Source organism: Protopterus annectens, chromosome 7.part0 (assembly GCF_019279795.1).
Source record: "Protopterus annectens isolate FY-2018-M chromosome 7.part0, PAN1.0, whole genome shotgun sequence".
In the NCBI taxonomy this organism is placed as follows: Eukaryota; Metazoa; Chordata; order Ceratodontiformes; family Protopteridae; genus Protopterus; species Protopterus annectens.
In genome coordinates, this window is record NC_056739.1 from 1,067,500,565 (window position 1) to 1,067,521,370 (window position 20,806).

Below are 20,806 nucleotides of genomic sequence, written 5' to 3' on the forward strand. Positions count from 1 at the left end.
TGGACTTGAATTTATCAGAGACATAATGGAATGATACTGATTCTACACCATTAGTAAGGAAATTATTTACAATGTATATACAGCAGCAACAATTATTTCAGAGCATCCTCTACTTCTACCATCTATCCACATATCTCTCTGATATGAAAACATCATTCAGTTCAGTATTCAACAAATAGACATAGCCATTTCTACTTTTATTAGTTTCAGACTGCCCCTTAATTCCTTGTTTTTATTTTTTTTTAATTTGGTTTTAAAACAATGAATAAACAAATCAGTTATAAAACAAACAATTATTTACATAGGTCCACAGCTAATCAATACATCAAAATTATACATATCAACAAGAATGAATATTTTTCAAACAAGTCTTTAAGCTTGAAAAAGCCAAAATTTATATGAATGTGTAATATAAGAAGTTTTCATCTTTATAGTATGCAATTCACTACTGCAAACAATTTTTGCCATACTAATAAATTCAACACTAGAGGGGGTAACTTTACTTTTCCCATTTTTAGTAATTACTTTTCTGGCTATAGCAAGAATAGACCAAAGAAGAGGCACTTAGGATTTTGGAATCATTCTACCATGAAAAAAAATACTTCTAGTTTGTTGAAAAAGATGAACAAACTACCTCTCAAAGTCTCCATTAGGCTAAAAATGCTTAGCTCAAGCTTCTGATTCATATAAATGTGTCTCATATTTTTAGTATGCATCATCTTAAAAAGCCAATCAATGAGTTATTATGAATAAAAAAGATAAACAGGTGCTCAGAATCTTTATTATAAGTTGACCTAACTGAATATATCTACAGTCATCTTTCCCTGTACCTCACCCTCACATTATCTCGCTGGTCTACTCTAGGGAGGAAGTAACTTATTATTTACATATTTATTGATTTATAGGTCAGATGATTTTATACTTGTTCTATTTTATTTACTGTGTATAAAGTAGTTCAGAGGATCATACGTTTATAAACTGGTACCAGGCTAACTGTCCTTGTGGGCCATTCCAAACCCAGCCAGTTACCCCATGTGAGAATCAAACCCTGCTACTAGTGCCTATAAGGTGAACACCTTAACCACTATGCCAGCTTCCCACCATTGTAGACATATGCATATTCTTTAACTATATACATATGTACTTATTCTGATCTCTTTCTATTTGTATACTACGTATTGTACTATTACTATATTGCTAGGTTTTATATTTTAGCTATAAGCCTAGTGTGAAGTATCATATAACAGAGCATTTATATTTACCCTTATATCTTTGATACTCTTTATTCTAGTATTACTGTTAGAATTAGTCCTATGTTTTCCTTAAATGTTATGTCTAATAGTAACCAAACAAACATCTGAAAAATCTTCCCTTTAAGATTCAAACTTTCCATAATTAATTGTTCTAAGATATTATTTTTTTTTTATCATTAAAAAGAGACAATAATAGAGAACCATAATCCTATTTTTTATTAGATGTGTCATTCTATAAGCTAGGATAGAAACTATCCTTTTGGCATCCTGCAAGCATTCAGAACTATTTAATAACTGACAGTGGTTTAGAATGCAATTCACTGTCTTTTGCTTATTATCAAATTTGCATTATTCCATGACCTCCCATTAATATTCCAAAACGTGCACGCTGATTGGCCAGCGTGCACGTTGTAAATCAACTTATACTAATGGAAAAAGGTCCGGTCGCCTGGAGTTTTTCCATTAGTATAAGTCTCTTTTAAAACACTGTCTCACTATGTTAAAAGAGTTTAACATAGCGAGACAGGTTTAAAAAAAGCAGCAGAGATCTCCGTTGCTTTTTTTAAAGCTGTCTCGCTATGTTAAACTCCTTTAACATGGCAACACAGTGTGTAAAAAGCAACGGAGATCTTGCTTTCTCCGTTGCTTTTTTTTAAACCTGTCTCGCTATGTTAAATTTCAATGGAGATCTCCGTTGCTTATTTTAAAGCTGTCTCGCTATGTTAAACCCATTTAACATAGCGAAACAGTAAAAAGCAACGGAGATCTTGCTTTCTCCGTTGCTTTTGGCCACAGCTCTGATGCACTGCGTAGGCATGTGCAGTACATCAGAACTGCCGCGGATACCAGACAGCTGCGGAAGGGCAGCAAAGAGGCATTATACAATGCCATTATTTAAAAAAGTAATTATTTCTTTTCTTAAATAATGTCATAGTATAATAGCAATAACCCAGTTCTGGGTGTGGGTAATGCAGCATTTACCCACGGTTGTCTTTGTTTGGTCCCTCGGGCTTTGCCCTCGGGACCAAACCATGCCAACCGTGGGTAAATCCCACATTACCCACACCCAGGCATGGGTTATTGCTATATTAATTGACATCTTAGCATATGATTCAAAATATTATGATTATTTACTTTTAGACAGGAAGAGGTAACCTAGACATTTCTTAGAATTTTCAGGACTCTTGCAACATCAGAAACGTTCTTTTGGCTCTAATTAAGCTGCTTCAAGCTGGTCCTCATAACAAGGGCTTGCAAATGAACAGTTTATCAGCTACAATTCACACAAAAACATTCACAAGTGAATCTAAGCCAACTCCACACCACACATCAATCCCCCAAACCCTTCCAAACCACTTAAAAAAAATAAAAAAAAATTCAAAGTATGTTAACCACTAAAAAGCTATTCTATTTAAGAAATAACATTTAATGATTCAGTAAGCAGTATTTGTATGAGATGTTTTACTCATTCCCTCCAGCACAGCTCTTTTGAGTTTGTACCTTTAACTCCCATAGGGTGTGACTTGAGCTTTTAAAAAATTAAGTTATCACTTTACAGTTCTAACAAATACTCATTGACAGAGATCAAATATCAGTACAATTGTGTTTCTAACTTGTATGCTTCAAGATAAAATATTCTGATACCTTGTATGTAGCGCGGTTTTGGTATTATTAATGCAAATATGAAAAAGTAATATTTGATGTCTACAGCCACAGTAGGAAGTAACTGCAGAAACACCTGGAGAAGCACTTGACTGTAATGAGATAAAGCAGGCTGTCATCTTTTAAAGGAGACATAGAATATAAACTTGCATTAAAAGAATGAGACTTATGAGTGATCCAGGTTTAACTTGTAAAAGTGTGAATGTTACTCTAATTATTTGATAATATTCCAATAACAACTTTTATATATGTAAAAAACATAGTTTTTATACTTTGTTTATAACATAGCATAACTTTTCTGGGTGCTATTGCATGTCAAGTATACTATCAGTAGTGAGCATTTAGAACTATGAAATAACGGACAGTAGTTTAGAATGCAATTTACTATCTTCTGCTTATTATCTAACTTGTATTCTTTGACATCTTAGCATATGATTTAAAATATTATGATTATTTTCTTTTAGACAGGAGGACGTAAGCTGGACAGTTCTTAGAATTTTCAGAACTCCAGCAGCATCACAAAAGAGCTCATGACTTTAAATTGTTTCAAGCTGGTTTTCATGATAAAGGTTTGAAAATGAACAGTCCATCAGTTACAATTCACACACAAATGCCCACAACTGAATCCAAGCCACCTCCACACCAAACATCAATCCCTTAAACCCCTCCAAACCACCAAAAAAAAACAAAAAAAACCTCTCAAAGTATCCCAACCACTAAAAACCTTTGCACTCAAAGAAATAACATTTAATGATTCAGCAAGCACTACTTGTATGAGATGTTTAATCTAAAACAGACTGTTATTTTTTAAAGTAGACAAAACGTATAAACTTGCATTAAAAGAATGGCAGTAATGTGTGATCCAGGTTTAACTTGTAAAAGTGTGAATATTACTCTAATTATTTGCTATCACTCCAATAGTGACTTTTATATATGTAAAAAGCTACATTTTCTATACTTTGTTTATAACATTGCATGTCTTTCTTGGGTGCTATTGCATGTCAGGTATACTATCAAAGCACACTGCTAGACCATTTTAAGAAGCCAGAATGTAACTTAACATGCCTGTTTAGTGTCATTTGTTGCATCTTCTATTATATATAATAGTACACTACTCAACAATGCCAAGATATCAGAAAGTGTGCCACCTAACATAAGTTTCATCATAATAATGATATTTAATAAAATGAATAGTTTAACCTTTTGAACTCTAAATGAAATTAAGTGGCTTTAATTTCTTATATAGCTAAAAGAATCAAGCTCTAACATTTTAAAAAGGGAATTAGTAACCATTTGAAATAATGAAAGAAAGAAATTAATGGTTTACCTTGTTAAAAGTAATATTCAGCACATGTTCATAAGTATTCAGGCACTTTTGAATTAATAAGAATTCATAACCATGAAATAAATTGATTTTCATTCGTCCTTCAGTTTTTTATTAACCAACCATCTCTTGTTGCATTTCTCTTCAAAGAAATTGATAGATTCCAGTCCATTTCTTCTGAATTTTTCTTGTATTTTATTTTTCTGTATAAAGTCCATTGCATCTTCCAAGGTGTTAAAAACCTTCTTTCCTTCCGGAAGGTGAATCCTTATTTTTGCTGAAAACAAGATTTGTGCTTTAATATTGTTTTTCTTTGAGCTTTTAACAAGTGGCACACAAGCTTTTCTCTTTGACATCACTAATGTTGAAAAGTCATTGTCAAGTCTTATCTTCTTTCGACTTTTCCCGGTTAGGGTCGCCACAGTGGAACTCCGGTCCGCTAATGATTGGCAGTAGATTTTTACAGTACCGAGGTGCCAGCTCGACACCCAACCTTCAACGCAGGCATGCCCATTCACGCATGTCTTTCGAACGCCAGCCACTTGACTGCGGGGAGGACATGCAGACTCCACACAGAAGGCGCTTCAGCTGAGAATCGAACAGGAGAACCTCTTGCTGTGAGGCGACAATGCTACCGCTGCACCACCGTGGCTCTATTTTTAATATTTGTTTTAATTTTAAGTGGATTATTAGTTCATGCAGCTTTAGGACTAAATCCTTATCTTGATTGAGAAAAATCTTACAGTCACTGACCTTGGTGAAGGTGTTTTTTTTTTTTTTTTTTTTAAGATGAGTTATAAAGTGATCTATGTACCCTTTTGATGCCAAAGGAAAAAGCTTCAGGCAGGTTCAAAGTTTTAGGCAGCCAGGTATTAAGGAATTGAATCATACCGTCTCCAACTTTTTTCAGGAATCCTGAAAATCCTGATGTTATTCCTTCTATATCTGTTCTCAAAGTCTTCTATTTTTTTTCCTGCAATAAGTTGTTTGTTTCAGGAGAAATTCAGTGTTATTCTCATTTTCAAGTAATCTTCCATCAAAACCAAACATTGCCTCTTCTATACTCGAGATTTGTAATTATTGTTGCTTAACAGATTAACTCAACACTTCAACTTGTTTTTTACATTCCTCTTTAAAATTGTCCATTTTGCTGTCTCCACAGATAACTCACTGATGTTACTTAGTATAGCATGTATGTCTTTTTTTCATAGTACTGTCCTGTACACTGGGCTTAGAGTGGCTCATTCTAAAACAATTAGTTCTTTCTAGTTTTCTTGACAGAAAAAAATCAGTTAAAAGAGTTTCAGACTTATTTTTGCAGTAAATCTTCTAGCAGATGTTCAGCTATAAATCCATCAAGTTTTGAAACATTCCATTTGAGTTTTTTTTTTTTTTAGGAAAAATCCTGTCAGAGATGTTAAAATGAAGCAGAGCTAAAAAACAGTGGTGTTAACTGCTCACCATCTTGGCCACACCCCCTGACTCTACCCTTAATTCTGGTGTATGTTCAAAATATACACAAAAGGGTCAGAACGGTGTTTGCTTAAAGAAACCAAACAAATCTTTGGAGTAATCAAGCAAAGTAGCCTGTTGCTCACTGAGCTAATTATATTAAAAAGATTTTAAAAGTTACAAGCTTATAACTGTAGCTGCTAGATAAAAGCAAACGTTCTTCAGGCTATGAATACAGAGCTAAAATTATAATAACAGTATAACAGTACTGTACACTTGAGATGATTGCATAACAATATCGCTAGCCTCGAGCATTAAGGAAACATAGATAGGGCAACTACAATCACTAAAGTAACATAATATTTGGATTGCCTTAGTAAAAAGAACCTACAATATGTTTTCCTTCTTGGACGACTTCTCTGATTCCTTCATTGTTGTTTGATTCATTTTTTTATATCATATAAACTTGACAGAGCGCTATCAGGAATCACATCTACAAACTAATGCTCAGATTTATTTGTGTTAGTTTAACAGCTAAAAAGTGGAGGAAATTTAAAAAAAAAAATAAGTAAATATACTGTTACAGCCAGAAAAGAAACAAAAACATCTCTCATACAAACAATTAAAAGAAACCACATGAAGAAAGACTGAATGAAGTTAATGAAAACATATTTGATAAAAGGGTAGGCATAAAAGAAACATTCATGTAACTGAACAAGATCAAAAAAGTCCTATAGTACAGCATTTTCAGAATCAAATGTACAAGCCTATAATGTCATGATTTTATTACGAGTGAGCAATGAATACTCATGGAACACCGCAAGAAAGTATTTTAAAAACTGGGAGATGAATTAGAGAAGGTTGCTAAAGTCAATGTGAAGTCACATGTAGTTGCCCATAACTGAGTATATCAGGGGTTGATGGGGTGTATCAGCCTGCTATTTTTGTTAAAATCTGTAGTGATTAGCAAAAAAGGAAAAGGGCAAACCACGTCAGATGGTATTCCTCAAGTACCAAAATTGTCACCCCTATGTTTCAGTATTAGAGCACTGAAACTAGCTGAAAAGTTTGAAGATAAACAAATGCACATCTGACTTATCATGTTTTGTGCAGTCAGTAGAGAGGTGGTATTTTAGTCTGCAGTATTTGCTCAGGAGGTAATAATGTACAAATTAAATTACAGATATTCTTCACAGGACTTTCTTTTCCTGAGCTGTGTTAGGGACCCAATGAGTAATACTTTGTTAATACTTTCTTGAGGAAGTCTACAGCGGTTCACACAGTAATTTACCATACAGACTGCAGTTTGGAGGCTGAATATAATATCATTATATAAAAATGGTTTTACAGGGTCTATATCACTTCAGCAAAAAATGTATTCATCGAATACCGTTTTGTTTAACACAATTTGTCGAAGCCTTAATCCGTTGAATGTTAATTTAAGCAAATTTTTTCTCCAGAGGGGAAAAAACACTTGGCCAACCTAATGAGTGTCACAAAATTCACAAAATTTATAACCTACCCAGGTTGAGGGGCTGAGACACCCACACCCCCCAACTAAATATACCAACTCAAAGATCGCACTGCAGTGGGGAAAAGGGCAAATTCCCAATGATGTCCAAGTGTTTTTTACCCTAGGAAAAAAATTTGCATAAATGAACTTTTGACAGATTAAGGCTTTGACAAATAGAGTTCGACAAAAAGGTATTTACAGAATAGCTTTTTCGACAAAGTGAAGTAGACCTGGTTTTACAATAGCTGAAACTGGGATACAGTTTTGTATTATATTTTGAGTGCATGAGTGTCACATTTCTGTTCAGTGGTTGGGGTTTTTTTTTTTTTTTTTTTTGCAAAGTGGTAAAAAAGCATGTTCCAAACGTATATGGCATAACAGTGCATTCACTGTATTTGTTTAGATATCTCCTGATCCATGCCATATGATGATAAAAGGAAAATTTGGAAAATGTAATATAAAGCACAGTGTAAGTCTTAGCTTAATTTGTTTTTGTAATTATTTCTGAAAAACAAATTACTGGATTTTTGGACCGATCATCTTTTTTTCTGGTTTCCAGCTCAAACAGGAGTTATCCATTATCTCTCTCTCTGTTTCCCTAAATTTATCTATCTCTATATCTATATTGTTGTAGTCTGTAAGAGCAAACACTTTTGAAAGCTTGTTTTTCAGTCTTTCAGCTACTTTCTGTGCAAGATCATGGAATAATGGGGTTTGGGAATTTGCCCTTACCCCACTATTGTGTTGTCTTGGAGTTGCCATATATAATATGCAAGGGTGGGGGTGGGGGGAGAGCAGGGGGACTTGCTCCCTTGTGTTTTGTACTCTTTATACCTGGTTTAATCTTTATAGATTTGATCCAAAAAGAGAGCTCCTTTTCTTTTTTTTTTTCACTGTTGTGACAGTTTGCCTAATGATGAGGCAATCATATATATATATATATATATATATATATATATATATATATATATATATATATGGTTCCACTTCATATCATCGAATTACCATTTCATCGAATTGCAAATCATCGAGACCAAATCGTCGAAAACTCATTTAATCGAAAACTCATATCATCGAATCTCAAATCATTGAAAACTACAAAGCAATTACAAATAACATCCCAGACACTGTTTACTACGTTTATGCAGGGGGCAAGCCCCCCTGCACTCCCCATGTGGGGGGCTCCGCCCCCCACACCCCCCGTAATAAAATATATCAACTCCAAGGTCGCACTACAGTGGGGTTAGGAAATAACCTCTTTCCCCCACTGTAGTACAACCTTGGAGTTGGTATATTTATTTACGGGGGGGTGGGGGGTGCAGGGGGGCTTGCCCCCCCCTGCATAAATGTAGTAAAAACTTTGTGGAATGTTATTTGTAGTTGCTTTGTAGTTTTTAATGATTTGAGATTCGATGATATGAGTTTTCGATGAAGTGAGTTTTCGACAATTTGGTCTCGATGATTTGCAATTCGATGAAATGGTAATTCGATGATATGAAGTGGAACCATATATATATATATATATATATATATATATATATATATATATATATATATATATGTATATGTAGAGAGAGAGAGAGAGAGAGTTTATATATGGGATAGTGTTCTTTTGTCAAATGTTTAGTTCATTGAATGAATACAAATCAAAGAATAAGGACAATGGATTTGTGAAGATGAGTGTAAGTTAGGGGATGGGAGTGTGTGTGCGAGTCTTAGCAGTTTGGTAGGAATGTATATGTGAGTGTTTGAGGACTAGGGTTTGAGTAAGGGATTAGATGCAGTGTTGTAAGTATTATTGTATGTGTGAGTCATGTGCCTGAGATGTCTTGTATAGTAGTAGTGTTATGGCAAAGCCCCCCTGCCCACCTCACCAATACATGTTAAACCTAACCCTGCTCCTAACCTTAACCCCAACACCTTACCTTAGGAAAAACCTTATGGTAACTCTACTACTATTCAGAGAAATTATGTCTGAACTTTGTTGTAGGATTAAAGGATCCGTTCAAGTAACATTACCACTATTCATACAAATTATGTCAGAAGTTGGTGTTATGGTAAAAGGATCTCAAAAGAAAACTGAAGAAAAAAATAAATACTTTTATATTTTCCACTGTATAAACTAAGGTATTTTGCAAACACTTACTGACATGTTGTTTTTTTACCTTTTTCTTTTGTAAACTGTATACTGTATTACTCATTTTTTAATGATTTGTCTACACTGTATAATGTCTTACGGAGCTTTTCTCTCCGGGACTCCATTGAAAACAGGCTCTTCTTGTCCCAGTGGACTATCCCGGTAAACAAACTGTAAAATAAATAACTGGTTGTTTGTCTTTTGAGATCTGTTGTATTTTAATAGTTGAGGTTTTTAACATGTTTATTGGCTCAGTGTAATGGGTTTAGTCACTTATGGTTCAATCTGATAGTACTTTGTTCAAAATATGTGTATGTGTGTGTGTGTGTGTGTGTGTGTGTGTGTGTGTGTGTGTGTGTGTGTGTGTGTGTGTGTGTATATATATATATATATATATATATAGAGAGAGAGAGAGAGAGAGAGAGAGAAAAGAAGTAAAAAGCTGCAGAAATCAGAATCCAAGTGGTATCCAAAGAACATACTGAACCAGTGTATTTTGAGAGCTTTTTTTCCTTTTATTAATGGAACATCTTTAGATTTTCTGAAGTAGTTCCATTAATAAAAGGAATGAAAGAACTCAAAATACACTAGCTCAGAGCATTCTTCTATATATTTATACATAGTTTTATATATATGTGTATGTGTGTGTTTTTATCACAGACATACCTCTCAACCTCTTAGAGCAAGAAATCTGAACAAAGCCAAACATAATGGGGGACAAAGGCCCAAAACATAGGGACACTTAAATACTGCTCTTACAAACTTAGAAGGCAAACAAGAAATACAGGTTTTGCATTAGCATGCATTTTCTGAAGGGTATGAAGTCTGAAACTCAATTGTCTGTCATTATTTTCTGACTTCAAACCTCAGTGATATGCCAGTGATTTGGATCAAAACAACAATTTTATGAGAAACAGGCCAAAAAGATGAAGCAAAAATCTGGACATTCTGCAAAAATCTGTACAGCTGAGAGGTATGAAAAAAACGAGAAAGAAGAACCGTGAATTCAGTAGAGCAAGGGAAATTCAGAAACAGAAGTGCAAATGAGCTAATAACATAAATACAGGGTAAAAAATAAAATGCAGCATATTGCATAGTACTTTAATGTGCAGTTTGCAATAGTTGCACATGAAAATTCTGAGTTTTACCTTAGCTATGGTGGTGGTACAGTTTTCATTTTCTGTTATTAAAGAAAATGTTTCATTCTGTCCTATAGGTTAATAAGGATACATTTATTTCCTAAGGTAATTAAAAGTCTGTCTACAAACCAATTAGAATGAATCCAAGGGCAATCACAAAAGTTAGAACATAGCCTCGAATTGGCTCATTGTTTTTTCCATGTCCCTTGGCAAAGAAATGTAGTATTTTGTAGATGTTGTCCTTACAAAGAGCCTGCAAGAAAAATAATTCATTGAATTAATGATTCATCAAAACTGTGCACTATAGTAATACATTATGTGCCTGTTTTAGCTTGCTACTGTCTTGCAAGGCTGTGTAAAATAAAAACACATGCTAAATGAGTCAGGTATTAATTTTATACACAGTTTCAGAGACATGCAGATTGTGGAAAATGCAGGGGGAAATGCTGCACCAAAAACAGCTTCACATTAACTTACATTAACCTACATGGATAAAATATAGACAGCAAAGTGTGTTCTTACATAAGTTCTTACATAAACTACCTATTGTAGGGCAGCGTCCAACTAGGTCACATGAAGTACATTTTAAAAAGTGTATTAAAATGTTCAGCAGTTTAAAAAATATAAGCACTTTATTGAGCAAATTGCTGATGGTTAATGAAGACAATTACCTCACTGTACAGAAAGTTTTCACAACACTGTGTTTCTGGTGGATATCTCAAAACAATCACATGACTCCATTTCTTCTTGTTTTAAAATAGTATAGCTTTGCTGAGGTTTGCACATATCTGATGCTGTAGTATTACAGTGTTGCTGGGTGGGGTTGGAGGCGGATAACAGGGTGGTGAAGAATGCTACAGTTTTGTTGTAAAAAAGATTTGTGCACTGTACACAATTAGCTATACTGTATTTAATCACAAATGATGAAAATAAAGATGTTACCTTAGGTCATTCTCATTTTCAGTAGTACAAATGAATTTACATTTACATGTTAGATACTTCCTGTAGTTTGCTATCAGATAGTGACAGGCATTGTATTGCTTTACAATATATGAATGCATACTGATGGGCTGGATGGTTTTACAGTATTCATGTTAAGCAAACCCAGCCAAATAAAACAAGGCTAACTTAAAGTTATTCAATAAATACTGTATTCAGAGCTATAAGACAAGGCAACCAACTTCCCTGCAAGTTTCCTCACACAGCCATGAGTGGCATGAGATGCCTATAGGACATCATGACATCACAGGGGTAGCAGTACCATTATCTAAGAGCCTTGTGTTGTGGTCGCAGACAACTAGTAAATGAATGATTATCGTTAACAGATTCCTGTCTTAATCCATTTAGCATGTGCAGGCATATGTGGCGTATCCATCTATGTGTCACTGTTTCTGGCCTTACCTAATTACATAAAACGTTGTCACAGAAGGGGGTCTATAAGTTCTCTAAAGGTGGAAAAAGACTGAGACATTGTAGACGGGCTTGACTGCTGTAAGTCAGATTAAAGAGCAAGGAATTTATTAAGTAACTTAGTTGTAAAGAAAAATGACAAAATTCTGCATGATAGAGGAATGGGTTGGTAGGAAAGAAAGTGAAAGGAAAGAAATAGGTAAAATGCACAAGATGGTGGGAGGCATGTTTTTCAGTAAAGCAGCTTCACATAGGGAGATTCAGAATTTGCATAATCAGTCATGGAAGTTAAAGATCATATGCAAAATCTTTTTACTACTTGGTTTTCCTTTAATTATGTTATCACCATATACAATTGGTTTAGTAATTCTAAAATATATAGTTTTTATTTTAGTTATTTCAGAGGAATTATATTTATTAAATTTAATAAACTTGTGATTGTATTTACTGTATGCAGAGTATCTGTCTAGGTACTTCTTGATTCTATGTCACCTGGTGTCACTGTCTTACTACTCAGTTGTGGAGAGAAAACGTTTGTAGTGGGTGGGCATCTTTTTGGTACTATGTGTCTAAATTCAGCACATAAAGTGATACAGTGCAGCACAATAAAGCAGTCAATTTGTCAGTCAGAAAATAAATCAACTTGTTTGTGTCTTTCGGCTTTTCCCCGTTTAGGGGTCGCCACAGCGGAACTCCGGTCAGCTAATGATTGGCATTAGAGTTTTACGTGTTGGCTTGCCGGGCCTAATGCACAATTTTCAATGAAGGAACGCCCGTTCACGCATGGCACCACACAGCAGACGCTCTAACTGAGAATCAAACAGGCAATGTCTAACTGTGAAGCGACAACGTTACCGCAGCACTACCACCGCAGTCCACTCAGAAAATAAATCAGCAAATAACTAAATTCCATTGCTTTAAAGGAAAAAGGAAGCAAAAGCAAAACGGTGTAGGACAGGATTCCAGATAACGTGTACAGTGTTGGGAATATAGTGCACTAACACAGATGTAACACTATAGTAAATAGTTGCTTACTATGGGATAGTCTCTGTTAGGAAGATAGGATAGGATTCCAGATAACGTGTACAGTGTTGGGAATATAGTGCAGTAACACAGATGTAACACTATAGTAAATAGTTGTTTACTATGGGATAGTCTCTGTTAGGAAGATAGGATAGGATTCCAGATAACATGTACAGTGTTGGGAATATAGTGCAGTAACACAGATGTGTTTACTATGGGATAGTCTCTGTTTTTGGACCTCTTCAAGAGGAACCTTGACGATTGGATGGGAGAAAGGAAATTCACCCGAGGGATCACGTCAGTCGCCCTGCTAGACAGGGGTCCAGGAAAGTAAATAATGTGGGAAGAAATATTCAGGGAATTGTTATGGCTAGGCTTGTATAGGCCCTAGGGCTGATAGCCTAGTACTAACCTATGAACCTATGAACCTATGTAACACTATAGTAAATAGTTGTTTACTATGGGATAGTCTCTGTTAGGAAGATAGGATAGGATTCCAGATAATGTGTACAGTGTTGGGAATATAGTGCAGTAACACAGATGTAGCACTATAGTAAATAGTTGTTTACTATGGGATAGTCTCTGTCAGGAAGATAGGATAGGATTCCAGATAACGTGTACAGTGTTGGGAATATAGTGCAGTAACACAAATGTAACACTATAGTAAATAGTTGTTTACTATGGGATAGTCTCTGTTAGGAAGATAGCATAGGATTCCAGATAACGTGTACAGCGTTGGGAATATAGTGCAGTAACACAGATGTAACACTATAGTAAATAGTTGTTTACTATGGGATAGTCTCTGTTAGGAAGATAGGACAGGATTCCAGATAATGTGTACAGTGTTTGGGAATATAGTGCAGTAACACAGATGTAACACTATAGTAAATAGCTGTTTACTATGGGATAGTCTCTGTTAGGAAAACATTCATGGATATCCAAACCAGATTATATCCCTACAGTAAACTGCTGTTCTTATTAGGCTACAATGGGATGGGTGCTCATTTGATAATCCAAGGCATTTAGTGTAGGTCATCTGACAATAATATTAACAAGCAAATCCAGTTTCACTGTAAGCACAGTTTTTGTACTGGCATTTGCTCAATCATTATAAAAAAATAATATATTTATTGTGAGGCTTTTATCCAAACCCTTATTCATGTGTATATTGCGGATGTCACTTACTTCATATTGCATCTGGCTTTAAGATTAAGTGTACCTCAGGTTAAGGGGGATCTTCCAAGAGGAGACTTATTCATCAGGATGGGTTTTCTGCCATCTGTGAATCACTGCACAATTTCCTGTTATACAAAGAAGCAGCTTGCATCCCAGAAATGACTGAAGGGAAGGAAAGGAATACCAAAGGACTGGTTTAAGTTAAGCTGGACAGGTGGTTAATCAAGGCCCTGTGAATCGCAGTGCCAGGTGCTGCCATACGATCAAGCTCAAATAGGAACATAGCCCCCTCACTTCAGGATTAATAACGATCCTAATAACGGCAGCTCAGTGCTACAGTGACTTCTGAAACTGAAAAGGCACTGGTTAAGAGGCCATGAGGAGGAAAAAATGATTTGAGCACTATATATAAACCAGTTTTTTATAACCTTACCACAAAAAAAGGTGTGTGTGTATTGATGCAACAATGGATTCTTAAGACTGAATATTAAATTTGCCTTCATGAGAACAGTAAAGGAGATGCCCATCTTAAAAAAGGAAAGTACATCCTGAAGCATCATCACATTAATGGTTTCTAGGAAAGACAGAATAAGTCTCCTAGCTGAACAACAGGTCAGTCTGCAAGTGCTGGGGTGTAAACCCAAAATCATAAACTCTGACATAATAGAAAGAATAATGCTACATCCAACAGTAGCATTTGAAAGAGTTATTCATGTACCCCATATAGATTCTCAAGGCATTTTATACCTAATGCAACAGCCTTGTTAGGGAAGAACTTTGCACCCACAGCACAATGTAAGGCAGAAAAAGTTTTTGGTTCCCAAGAGAATCTAGACTTTGCAGCCTGTCTAGGGTATTGAGGAGTTTAGCTAGTTGATCTAATACAGCATAACTCTCACCAGAAATAGAATTCTGCCTTTTTGAAGTGGGGCTCAGAGACTGGTGCAAACAGAAAAGGAAAAACTAAGAAGGAGATCATGAAAAGACATGAAAACAGTGGAAGTTGATTGAGGAGGTTCTGAGAATATGATAGATGATGAGTTGGTCTAGATACCAGTAAGGATAGTGAGAAGAAAGGATAGCATTAAAAAAGGTGAAGTGGGCAAGAAAGTTGAGAGTTCAGGAAGAAAAGAGGGGGGTACTGGGTAGAAGAGTTTAACAAGAAAGTGCAGAAACAGGTTGGAGGTATTCAAGGGATATAGGCTGGATGTATCAAATACTGTAAAGGAGGTAAGGAAGCTCTCAAGAGGTATACTAGTGATAGTGATGTTTAGTACAAAAGTCACAGCATGTGGTGGTGAAATTGTACTGAAGAAAGTAGTGGCACTGAAGGCAGTGGTTTGCCATCTGTATCCCTGAACAGCACTACTGAGGGGCTGAGGATGATTCTGTAAAGGGGTTTTGAGCGATCTCATGTAATTCATATACAAACTAACAATCTGTCTGGTAGTATAATGTGGGCAGGCATTACCCTACACGTGGTCAGACGTAAAGCAGATGATGTTTACCTTCGTCCAGTTCATTCCCCTGATTCTGAACTCCCTGGTCACTTTCTTTAGGAATCACTCTCATTGCAATTTGCATTTGTATGCCAGTAGTGATTCAATGTGTGTGGTCTTTTCTTTTTGTTAGTTGTTGTATGACGGTGAAGTTAGTATATACTCAGTAAGGGAGCATGTGGGACAAACCTTCATATGGGGGAGGTAGGAAAGTCCTGCACATACATCTCCATGGTCACGGTGTACCCTGCAACAGTGGTATAAGAACTGATGTTTACATTAACAGTCTAGTTAATATGGATGCACCCTGTGTCAAGTGGATTATGCCCTGTACAACAGGTATTAACGAAGAGCCATGCTGATCAAAGCTATGGATAATATCTGTGAGGTCACTAGCTTAATGCCACAAATGTGAGGTGGCAGCTGATTGACTCTACAATTGGTGGACAATACATGTAACTGTAGCATGGATGAGTCTACCACTACATGTTGTCCACATACAGCTTCCAGCATGTGACCCGTATTGTGCTCAGTACCCTGTAGGGAGAATACACTCCAACACTATGCTGTAACTCTGACCTGCCAGTCCATCTACCAACATTTTTAGATAAAAACACAATAAATAAATGTAAACCAAAAGTGCACTCTAAATAAATTTCATTACAGAAAAACTTACTTAGATACAAAACTGTTTTCCTTTTGCAAAAGCTGTTTCCATTTTTCAGATTTACTTTATCGTATAGCATATTATTTACATTTTGTGTACCTGAAAGACTTTTGGTGCACTAACAAGTGAGGCCAGAGCAGAAGACAGCGTTGCTGAAAAGATCCCGGCTGTGATTAGAGGACCGAATCCGGAAACCATACTCATCACCTTCAAAGCAAAAAAAACTCATCTGTAAACATGATTAGCAAAAGGCAGATGATATTGAGTCATTTACTTTAAAAAGTATAGCTTCCTGCTGTTTATAAACTCTTGTGAATAATTTCAATCATAACTTTAAAATACTATCTAGAATACACTTTTCTTTGTTTAAGGACACTAAGCCATGGATATCTTTGCAAAACTCCATACTTAATGTTATTGAACTTTCTCCTAGGAATGTTGTGTCTGCTTTTGCTAAGTTGTTTATAGCAATGTATGCCATGAGTTTATGTCGTAAAGCTGTCTCTATTTGTGCAGTAGAACTATCATTGGCAGACATTTTGCCCCTATAATCCATCTGATGTCTTTCTTTTAAGTCGGTCCTCCTTCACAGAAGACATTTTTCCAGGAAGCTAAAAATTACACTGGAAGGTAGAAAGCTGTGAGGCTGGTCTGTGGGGGGGAGGCCAGGTAGCTTATATATTATTTAGACATTTGTTCTGTTTAAGTTTCCTCTATTGCACTATGATACACATGTACAAAAACATAAGGCTTCTTAATCATCCACACATTTGGTACCAACTCTGTATTCCGGTACTTTTTCTCATCATGATCTCCTTTCAAAGAGTAAAAAAAAATATATATATATATATATATATATATATATATATATATATATACACACACACACACACACACACACACATATATATATATATATATATATATATATATATATATATATCAACCTCCCCTATATATATATATATATATATATATATATATATATATATATATATATATATATATATATATATATATATCAACCCCCTTATCTACACTGCTGACATGTACCTCTGATATATGAGAGCTGAAATTCAGACATGATGAACAGATTTGTATGATTAACGTTAGTTAATGCTAACTGTATGTTTTTCAGAACTTCAGAATCAATATAGTATCATTTCAGTGAATATCATTTTCATGAGGCTTTTTACCTGGAAGTTATTCATCAGCCCATAGGCACACTTCTGAGTCTCACACCTGGAAAAGTCGTAGCCCAGAGTACAAGCTGCAGACCCGTTGCAATTCATTCCTGTTATTACAGTGTCATTGGTACTTCCAGTGGCATCACGTACAACGCAAGCAGCTACAAAAACAGCAAAATTATATGGCTTATAAAATATCTTTAAACTTCACAAGTCTTCTAACATATGCAAATAAAATCTACGAAAAATGTAAATGACAAAACATTCTGTGGTTTAATCAACTAAAGTGCAGTGGGTTGGCCTTAGGGATAGTTGGTTGGACTGTACATGTTCAGGCCACATACATTTACCAAGTGTTCATGGTATAGGCACCATAAACATGGGTTTGAGTGAACAATATTGTACACATACAGACTTATCCTGGGGTGGTCTATTTTGTTTGATTATTTGGGTCTACTATACATGATCGAAATTTCAAAAAGCCGAAACCCATATGGCCGAGACAATATGTTTGACTTTTGAAAAAAAAAAAAAAAAAAAACTACCTACACATTACTAGCAGGGGGGCAAGCCCACCACCACACCCCCCGTGGGGGGCTGCACCCCCCACACCCCCTGCTATTTAAACATACCAACTCTGAGATTGCACTACAGTGTGGAAAATGGAAAATTTCCCATTTCACGCTATAGGGAGCTGTCTGTTCAGAACATTCGGACTTCCAAAAGTCGATCATATGGTCTCAGCCATATGAAAGTCAACCTTTTGGAAGTTCGATCATCTGTAGGGGACCTGATTATTTACATGCTTATACAGGGTCAAAGTATTAAGACTGACAGTAAAACAAATCAGTGATATGGCAAGGCTCCTGTCATGGTATTAAAAACCCAAAAGACTTGGAGAAATTAAACCAAGGCTGCTGCTTAAAAAACTCTAGGATAATATAATGATCTTTAAAAGATAAACCCCATTTGAAAAAAAAAAAAAAAAAAGAATTTCAGACACTATTGTTTTGCATGACAGTATTTATTGTAAAAGCATTTATCATACAGTACAAACACTCACAAAGTCAGTGTTGTAAAAGGTGAAATCTGTGGTGGTAAGAATTAGTAACATACTAAAAGGGATTCATTGATGTAATAGGTGAAACACAGTAGTGGTAAGGAGAATTAGTAAGAGGGATTCAATGCTTTAAAGGTGAAATCTGTGGTAATAAAAATAATAAGTTAAATAGTAAGAGGAATTCAGTGCAGTAAGAGGTGAAAATCTGTGATGATAAAAGGACAATAAGTTACACAATAAGAGAATGATAGTGCAGATGAAAACCACAACATTAATCTCTCACTATCCCACTTATTCTGTCAAGCTGAAAGAAGGCATAAGATACCTAGATGTAATCTGAACCTGAAGAAGGCATAAGATACCTAGATGCCATGTGAACCTGAAGAAGGCATAAGATACCCGGATGTCATCTGTTCCTGAAGAAGGCATAAGGTACCCAGATGTCATCTGAACCTGAAAGAAGACATAAGGTACCCATATGTCATATGAACCTGAAGAAGGCATAAGATACCTAGATGTCATCTGAATCTGAAGAAGGCATAAGATACCCAGATGTCTTCTGAACCTGAAGAAGGCATAAGGTACCCGGATGTCATCTGAACCTGAAGAAGGCATAAGTTACCAAGATGTCATCTGAACCTGAAGAGGGCATAAGATACCTAGATGTCATATGAACTTGAAAAAGGCATAAGATACCTAGATGTCATCTGAACCTGAAGAAGGCATAAGATACCCGGATGTCATCTGTACCTGAAGAAGGCATAAGATACCCAGATGTCATCTGAACCTGAAGAAGGCATAAGGTACCTAGATATCATCTGAACCTGAAGAAGGCATAAGATACCCAGATGTCATCTGAACCTGAAGAAGGCATAAGGTACCTAGATATCATCTGAACCTGAAGAAGGCATAAGATACCCAGATGTCATCTGAACCTGAAGAAGGCATAAGGTACACGGATGTCATCTGAACCTGAAAAAAGCATAAGATACCTGGATGCCATCTGTATCTGAAGAATACTTGAAGTCTTTAGCATAAAAAGTTTGTACCTTCCAAGCTAATTCCACTCTAATTTCTTAAAAGAGCAGGAAATGTGGAATGAGTAACACTGGTAATTAAGCACATTTCATATTTAAAGAAGGAGTTTCTAATCTGAAACTATATGTTTAACACTCTCCAGCTAATTCTGTAACGGGATACTAATAATGAGTTCCAGTTAGCAGCTGGAAACTAGCAGCATGTCTTCATGATAGATGAAGTTCAACCACAGTACACAAGTAAGAATTCCCCAATCAAAATAAATCAATGACAACAAAGTTATTTTATACAGCCATTTTTGAAAAAAATTATGCAATGCCTGATAGTCAAAACAGAGAATGTAAGCATATACTTACCAACACAGATAGCCACTCCTAAGTAAGTAAGAGTTGTAATTAAAATAGCCAGCATTGTTCCAATTGGGATAGCTCCTTGTGGGTCCTAGAAAGAATATCCACAATCATTAATTGCACATTTAGTTGTCTCCAACCTCTAGATGCTACTTATATAGCATTCATTTAATCTGTAGTATAGTCCACATAAACTGACACAGATCATCAGCAATTTATAGCTCAGTTTTAAATGTAATTTGCCAGAGATTTTGTTCCAGCTGTACATGTGTGTGAGGGGTGTCTGCATAAAATATGTGTTTTTATGAGGGCAGAAGGGATTAACATTTTTCCTTTTAAAATTATTATTAATACAACCTGCATAAATAACAAAAGGGGAATCTGCTCAGTTCTCATTACTGATGTCTTCTGCTCTGTGAAAGATGTCAGCCATAACTACACTTACACTGTATTAAGCCATGACCAGAATGTTATGGGGTTTGGACAGATTGCAGAACAAGTATCCAGTTCTGTCAAATCAATGAAATACTCTTGTGTTGGGATATTCACTGTAGTGGCCTTTGCAAATAAAACATAAAACTAAATAAAATAAAATAAAATACAATAAATAAACAAAGTTCCCTTCTTTCCTTTCTGGGACATAGTCCAGGCTTCTCTGAGAAACTCCATGGACTTTTTCATTACAGTAGAAACATTAAACTGAGCTCTAATTAATGTTTCTCAGTGCATCAAAGAGAAAATTACTCAGTTACTGTAGTGACACTGCAGAGTTTCTTACTACAGAATATGAAGTGGAGGTAGCTGAAGGTGTAAGTTACTTTTACTCAGCACCATGCCAAACTGGGATGAATTTGCAACACTTTCAAAGCTATACAAAGGTGAAATGGCAAATTTAAATATGGAGACTTGTAGTTGA

The 20,806-nt window shown here is 35.6% G+C and overlaps 1 protein-coding gene across 1 annotated transcript in view; it reads right to left on the reverse strand.

Moving 5' to 3' along the window:
- SLC12A1 (solute carrier family 12 member 1) overlaps positions 1-20,806 on the reverse strand; it is a 423,573-nt gene that overhangs the window by 225,773 nt on the left and 176,994 nt on the right. Inside the window, exons 9-12 of the mRNA XM_044077625.1 lie at positions 19,897-19,981; positions 17,452-17,603; positions 16,355-16,462; positions 10,610-10,733 (exon numbers count right to left, since the gene is read on the reverse strand). Coding sequence (XP_043933560.1) covers positions 10,610-10,733; positions 16,355-16,462; positions 17,452-17,603; positions 19,897-19,981 — 469 coding nt within the window. The remainder of the gene's footprint in view (positions 1-10,609; positions 10,734-16,354; positions 16,463-17,451; positions 17,604-19,896; positions 19,982-20,806) is intronic.